This window comes from Calidris pugnax, unplaced genomic scaffold (genome assembly GCF_001431845.1).
Source record: "Calidris pugnax isolate Ruff unplaced genomic scaffold, ASM143184v1 scaffold314, whole genome shotgun sequence".
Taxonomy (NCBI): Eukaryota; Metazoa; Chordata; class Aves; order Charadriiformes; family Scolopacidae; genus Calidris; species Calidris pugnax.
Genome location: NW_015091027.1, coordinates 506,134 through 512,795, shown reverse-complemented (window position 1 = coordinate 512,795; position 6,662 = coordinate 506,134). Strand labels below are relative to the sequence as shown.

The window sequence follows — 6,662 nt, the reverse complement described above, 5'->3', positions numbered from 1 at the left end:
CAACGCGGGGTGAGTGCGGGGGACACGCGTGCCCGTGGGCAGCGCTTCCCGGCGGGGGCGGGCTGGGGACCCTCGCCGCCCCGTCCCCATCCTCCCTCCATCCCTCCCCACCCGCCGGGGCTCCCCCCCGGGAAGGGGCTTCCCCGGGAGGTGGAGGGGGGGTCCGGCCCCGAGGTGGAGCAGCCGCCGTGGGGATGGTCCGTCGGTCCGGGGATTTGGCGGGAGGTACGGTGGCGGCGGCCGGGAGCATCCGTGCCTCGGCCGGGGGGAAGAGGCCTCCCGGGGGCGGCGGGGGCGGCGGCGGGGCCGGTGGCTTCGGCACGTTCGGGGGGACCCGGGGGCAGCGGGGGATGCTCCTGGCGGGGGGTGCCGCGGGTCTGGGAGGGGGGTCCCTGCGGGGGCTCGGGGAGCGCTGCAGGCACGGCTCTCTGCTGGGTCAGTGGTGAATGGGGGGGGGATTTGGGGTCCGCAGCCGCTCAGAGCGCGTTCCCCTGTTGGGGGGTGAGTGAAGACGCGCATCCTCGCCGCTCCCAGCCTGCCTTTCAACAGGTTCATTATTTCATCAAGGCAAATGTCTGGAATTAGCAGGAGTTGGTGGCCGGGCTCTGCCCACACCGTGTGTCTGGTGTGTGCGCTGCGTGAGCCGCCGGCCGGGGACGGCTCTGGAAACTCCTCTGCAAGGGCAGGTAGAAGGAAGTGGTGCTGCACCCGCTGCAGCCATCACCCGGGGCTCTCGGGGGTGCGTGGGGGCAGTGGGCACCGCGGCTCGGAGCCCTCGTGGAACGGGGGTGGTCGTCCTGCCCCCCAACCGGCACCGGGGCAGCTCGGGCAGACGGGAGTGGGAGAGGAGGAGGAGGAAGAGGAGGAGGAGGGTGATGCTGTGCTGCCTGCAGGTGCAGTGGGCCGTGCTGTGGGGTGAGGTGCCGAGGAGATGCCTCTGGCCCACGCTCGGAGTGTCACCTCTCCCCTTCCCGTGGCTTTTCCTGCTGCCGGGTGCCCCGGGGTCGCGCTGCTGTGGCTGTGGCTGAGTTGGGAGCGGGACAGAGCGGTGATGGTGCCGTGAAGTGCTGGTGTCCCGGGGCTGCTTCCTGGAAAGTCTGGCTGTGTGGCAGCACACGAGGCCCCTGAGCCAGCAGTGACCGCAGAGAGGGGCGAGGGGGCCGTTCAGAGGGTGCCCCACACCTTCTGCCTCTCCCTGGGGAGCGCTCACCCGTGTCTCAGCAGGCAGGTGAGAGGGGATTTTATGCTGTAGACCTTCTTCTGTAGCCTAATTGCTCTTGTCATCTCTTTAACTGAGCCAGAAGAGGGTTGTCCTTTTTTGGTGGGATATTATGACTCTGAAAAAGCTGGGAATTCAGGATGGCAGAGGGGGAATGCAGGAAGTCCTGTGGGGCTGGCGATGCGGTCCCATGGGGCTGGGGACTCGTCCCTGCGCTGGCTGCGACACGGCCCGGCTCTTCCTCATCCCTCTCCTGAGCAGAAATCTCTGGACTTACATCAGCAGCCGGAGAAAGAGGCGATTTATGAGGCCTGCTCTGACCGTATGGGTATGGCTGAAGGCACCTGGGAATCTGCTCTCCCTGTGCTTCCCCCCGCCCACGGACAAGCAGTAAAATGTGAAGTGCCCACAAAACCTTTGCATCAGGGCAAATGTGTTGTTTTAAACCACTCTCTTCTACTGAAGCAGTGCGATTTCCCTCTTAGCAAAGCCCTGATACCCATCTCTGAAACCCTGGTGATAAACCCTGAGATCCTGACAACAGGTTGGCTTGTTTTCTCTACCACCTCTACCTTTGCAGCTGCACCACAACTCTTGCACAACACTTGCCTCTCAGGGCCCCACTCCACTGCCGCTATTCGGCTCAAAAATAGTATTTCCTCCTTTTCTGCATGAGATCTTTTATTTGTGCAGCCTCCATTTCTGGCACCTGCGCGAGTCACCCCTCTTCTACCGGACACACCGCACGGGGCTCAGCTCGTGTCCTTCGGGACCGCTGCCTCCTTCCCCCCGTGCCGTGGGGAGGGGGCTCTGCCCGGCCCCCTGTGGCTCTCGGTGCTGCTTTCGCTTCCCCCCCGGGGCTGGAATCGATGGTGCAGAGACCCAGGGGTGCTGTGGGTTCCCCCCGGGTGGGCACCGCAGCCGAATGGAAGCGGCGGCAACGTGCACCCGCTGCCGTGGGGTGATGGGGTGATGCTGGGGTCCCCCACATCCTGCATCCACAGGGGACACAGGCAAAGCCCATCCACGGGCACCGTGGCCGCCGTGCTCTCAGCCCGGCAGCTCAGGGCCATCATGGCAGGTCGGCAGCGGCGTTTCCCCCTGGTCCCGCAGAGGGGTCCCTGTGGGGGCTGCCAGGGGGGCTGGTGCCAGCCCCGCTCTGCTCGGAGCCCGAGCTCGGGGGTGGCTCGCCCCGGCCGGGGGGTCCGTGCCCACGGCAGACCTGGTGACACGGCTTGGCCCCGCGGCGATGGGTCATTGTTTTCCCTGCTGACTCGGCATCCTGGCTGCACAGATTTTCTGCTGGAGTTGCAGATTGTTTTCCATTTCCTGGGAGTGTGCTCGGGCTCTCTCTGGCGCGCAGGCTGCTTCGGGATGAGTTTCTCTTATGGTTCCCGGCGACCTGGTGTCTCACATCAAATTCTTTGTGGCTACTTTGTCGGTGGCCTGAGCTGTGCCAAGGGCTGCCCCACGCTGCTGAGCTCTCCCAAGGGCAGCTCGGTGGGATGCAGCCACCGTGTGACAGGGGCAGTTTGGGGCTGTCACTCGGCATCGCTCTGTCACTGCCCCGGGGTGTCCCGGTGGCCCTGGTGCCACGAGTGGTCTTGGAGCTGGGCTGGTGAGCGTTTGTTCACAGAGCCCATCTGCAGCTCCCGGGTTCTTCCCAAAGCCCTGCAGCTCCTCGCTGAGCTATTTCGGTCTGCTCTGTCCTGCTCCTGCTTGCACCCGGGCCCGGCACCCGCTCGTCACCGAGGCGTGCTGGGTGATGGTTGTGTTTGGCAGCTTTCCTCAGTGCAAACGCTCGGGGACTTTGCTTTTTGGGGGTTAAATTGTGGGGGTCTGGGAGAGGAGCGGGAGGTGTTGGGCAGGTTGGGAAGCGGGACGGGCAGGATGCTGGGCTGTGGGATGTGATGCGGAGGGGGGAGCTGGCTGAGCAGCAACCCCCAGCCCCTCCGCCCGGCCCCGTGCCAGCTCTCGGGCCTTTGGAGCCTGGCTGGGGGGGGTTGGCAGCTCTCGGGGCTGGGGAACCATCTCCACCTCCACAGGGAGGAACACGTCTGTGGAAGTGCCTCGTTTTTCAGCGAGGGGAGGCAGCTGATGTGCTCCTCTGGTCCAGCCCCAGCAGGTTGTCCCTTCCCTCTTGGCATCCTTGTGTTGTGAGCTCGGGTGGGAGCTGTGGGGCCGCGCTGGCACCCCGGCACGTCTGGCAGTGGGTGCAGGAGCTCCCTGGGCAGCGGGAGCAGAGCACTTACCTCTCCCTGCCCGTCCCTCCGCAGGGTGATGCGAGAAGGAGCCCGGCATGCCGTACTTGGATCGACAGAACCGTATCTGCGGGTTCCTGGACATCGAAGAAAATGAGACCTGTGGCAAGTTTCTGCGGAGATATTTCATCCTGGACACCCAGGCCAACTGCCTGCTCTGGTACATGGACAACCCTCAGGTGGGCTCCTCTGCTTTGGCTTCCCGCTGGGCACCTCTGTGGAATTTGCTAGTGAGTTCTTGGCTGCATCTCAGGCTCCCTGGTGGAGGTGGCTCCTCTGGGTCCCCAAAGGAGGATGCTGGTTGTGGTATCGGTTCTCTGCAGGGGTCTCCCGTGGCTGGGTGCAGCCACGACCAAGCTCCACCAGAGCAGCCCCTTCTGTGGTTTCCAGGACTGCCCCAGCAGCACCGGGAGCCATTGGTACCCTGGAGGAGCTGCAGGAATGCTGTGCCAACGTGGGGTGTCACATCTCCCTTGTGGCTTAGTGTTGGGACAGGGATAACAAGAAAGAGAAGGGGTTATCCTAGGAATACGTGTACTCTTGGGAGTGGTGTCGTGCAGGACAAGCACATAGACCAGGGTGGTGGGGTGAGATGGAGTCTGGGCATGTGGAGCCCAATGTCTCTGGGAGCTACCCCAGTGCTTGAGGTCAGGCTCAAAAGAGCAAGAGCTTGGAAGCCCTGGAGCTCTAGGGAGACCCTCCTGGAAAGCCCGCGGTGCCTGAGCATGGCTGTGGGCTGGGGAGGCACCTGCCTTCCTGAGGAGCATCGTCAGCAGGTTCTTCATTGCCTTGTTCTCAGGGGAAGGGGAAGTGCCCACTGGCCAGTGCTGGCCCTGACTCCTCCTCTGTGGGCCCTGGGGGGGTCGTAGCCCATCGGGCACCCAAATGGCCGCTGTGGGGGTCGGTGAGTGGGACGGGGGGTGTGGAGGGGACCGAGACGGGCACAGCACTCAGTGCAGCACAACGTGACCGGTCCCTGCTGCTCGTGGGGCAGGAGATGAACCAGGTGCCCGGAGAGGGGAAGTGGCCGGTGGTTCTGCTGCCTGACCCCGGTGACACTAAGTGACAGCCTGGCTGGCCTCCTTTGCCTTCCCCCCGTCGTTTAACCCCTGTCGCTCGTTAAATGTTTTGCAGAACCTGGCCATCGGGGCGGGTGCTGTCGGGTCCCTGCAGCTGACCTATATCTCCAAGGTAATGTCGGGGTTGGGGGAAGGAAAATGAGTGGTCCCCCCTGTCCCCTTCTCCCTGCGGCCTTCCCGGGAGAGGCGATGGCTTGTGCTGGAGGCCAGGTCCTGCCCGAGCCCCCGCCATCCTCCCTGCACCCCCTGAGCGGGGCAGTGGGAAGGGGAGGAAGAGGTCCAAGCACAGCAGAGCTGCCACCGTCCTGCCCCATCGGCTGCCCCTTGGCCACTGCCCGGGGGAGCGGGGGCTCGTGGCCACCGCGCCGGGCTCAGCCCCGTGCTGGAGCCGGATAAAGACTCGGACGGATCTCTCTGTTCCTGCTGAATCATGATTTATAAATTAAGCGCAGATGAAGCAACGCCGGGAGGTTGAGCCTTCCCCATTTCGGACGGAGCCTCTCTTATAAATTATATATGTTTTAGTCTAAATGCAAATTGCCGCAGGACAGCGTTTGGTCACAAACTGCAGGATTGGGTTATGCCAGTGGCTTTAACTACCAACTGTAAATATGCCAGAAAAAAGGAGGTTTGCTTGAGAAAACATATTTAAAGCATTATAGACTGGCTCCAAAGGAGGAAGCCTGTCAGAATAAATACTCCACGAATGCTGTGCTTGGAGCCCCGGGGAGTATTATTCTTATATAAATGATTCCTACTCTTTAGGGAGAAACCACTGCTATTTTCCCTCAATTTTCTTAATTGCTGACAAGAGCGACTGTGTTAGTCCAGCAGAAACTCGCATTCTGGAGGCCTTTGAAAGCTCTGAGTCCTTTGCTTCGCAGCGCAGCCCGCGCCGGGGGGAGCGGGGGGGGATGAAAGCCCCGACTCCGCGCTGACCTTCCCCTGGGACCGCGCTCGCTGCCGCCGGCGGGCTCCTTCCGCCCGACACGGGCCGCTGCCCCAGAGCTGGCCCAGCTGCGCCGCGGCTCCTGGGCTCCTGCAGCTCGGCCTCGTGCTGCCGGGGGTCCTGCCCGGCCGTTCTGGGGGGGACACAGAGCCTGGGGTGGGAGCGATGCCCCGTGGGGTCCCACGGTGGCACCCAGCGGGGTCTGACGGGGAGGATGTGCTAATTGGGCCGTGGCCCAGCAGAAACTTCCAGCTCCCGTGGCTGCCGTTAGGGGAGGATGTGCTAATTGGGCCGTGGCCCAACAGAAACTTCCAGCTCCCGTGGTTGCCGTTACTGTGTGCTATTATCTTTATTTTTTTTTCCTTAATTTGCCCTGTCGCAGGTGAGCATCGTGTGCTATTATCTTTTTTTTTTTTTTCTTTCCTTAATTTGCCCTGTTGCAGGTGAGCATTGCCACCCCGAAACAGAAGCCGAAAACTCCGTTCTGCTTTGGTGAGTGGGGGGGCTGTGAGGACACCCCACCATGGGAGGTTGTGGTGCTGTGAGCCCTCCCTCCCGGCTGCTGCTGGATGGACCCGCAGGACCCTTGGCCGGGGAGGGACGGGGACGCTGACAGCACCCACCGTGCTCGAGGGCCAGCGTAGGGCTAGTGTGAGCCACAGCCCCGCGCAGTGACCCTGTCGGTGTGACCCCCCCATGCGAGATGCACAGGCAGAGCCTGGAGATGGAGGCAGGACCCGATGGGTCACAGCCCCGCGCAGTGACCCTGTCGGTGTGACCCCCCCATGCGAGATGCACAGGCAGAGCCTGGAGATGGAGGCAACCGATGGGTCCCCCGGTTGTGCTCTTGCATCCTTTCCGTGTGTCCCCTTGTGCAATACAGTGTGGTTTTTTTTCTTTTTTTAATGCCAGTGGGTGCAAGGAAAGGGGTGTTTTGTACCCAGTTCCCCCCAGCCCCAAATGGCCTCAGCCCGACCCAGGCTGTGCTTTGAGCCATGGCTTCAATCAGCAGAAACGCCGTCAGGAGCACGTACTCCTCCCCGGGGACCGGGGCTGTCTCTGCAGGACTTCACCACAAGGGATGTGGCCCAAGACGAGGGCACACAGCGTGTCCCCACGCGGGGACGGGGCTGCTCCGGGGACCCGGTGTGGCA

General features: G+C 62.9%; 1 protein-coding gene across 3 annotated transcripts in view; it reads left to right on the top strand.

Moving 5' to 3' along the window:
* Positions 1-6,662, top strand: part of PLEKHA2 (pleckstrin homology domain containing A2) — a 19,472-nt gene that overhangs the window by 1,253 nt on the left and 11,557 nt on the right. Inside the window, exons 1-4 of one of the 3 annotated variants that reach the window (XM_014955885.1) lie at positions 1,044-1,228; positions 3,496-3,659; positions 4,615-4,671; positions 5,952-6,000. In XM_014955885.1, coding sequence (XP_014811371.1) covers positions 3,519-3,659; positions 4,615-4,671; positions 5,952-6,000 — 247 coding nt within the window. In that variant the 5' untranslated portion in view covers positions 1,044-1,228; positions 3,496-3,518. Of the gene's footprint in view, positions 1-1,043; positions 1,229-3,495; positions 3,660-4,614; positions 4,672-5,951; positions 6,001-6,662 lie in introns of those variants that run through there. The other 2 variants (XM_014955887.1, XM_014955886.1) reach the window with 2 other exon arrangements.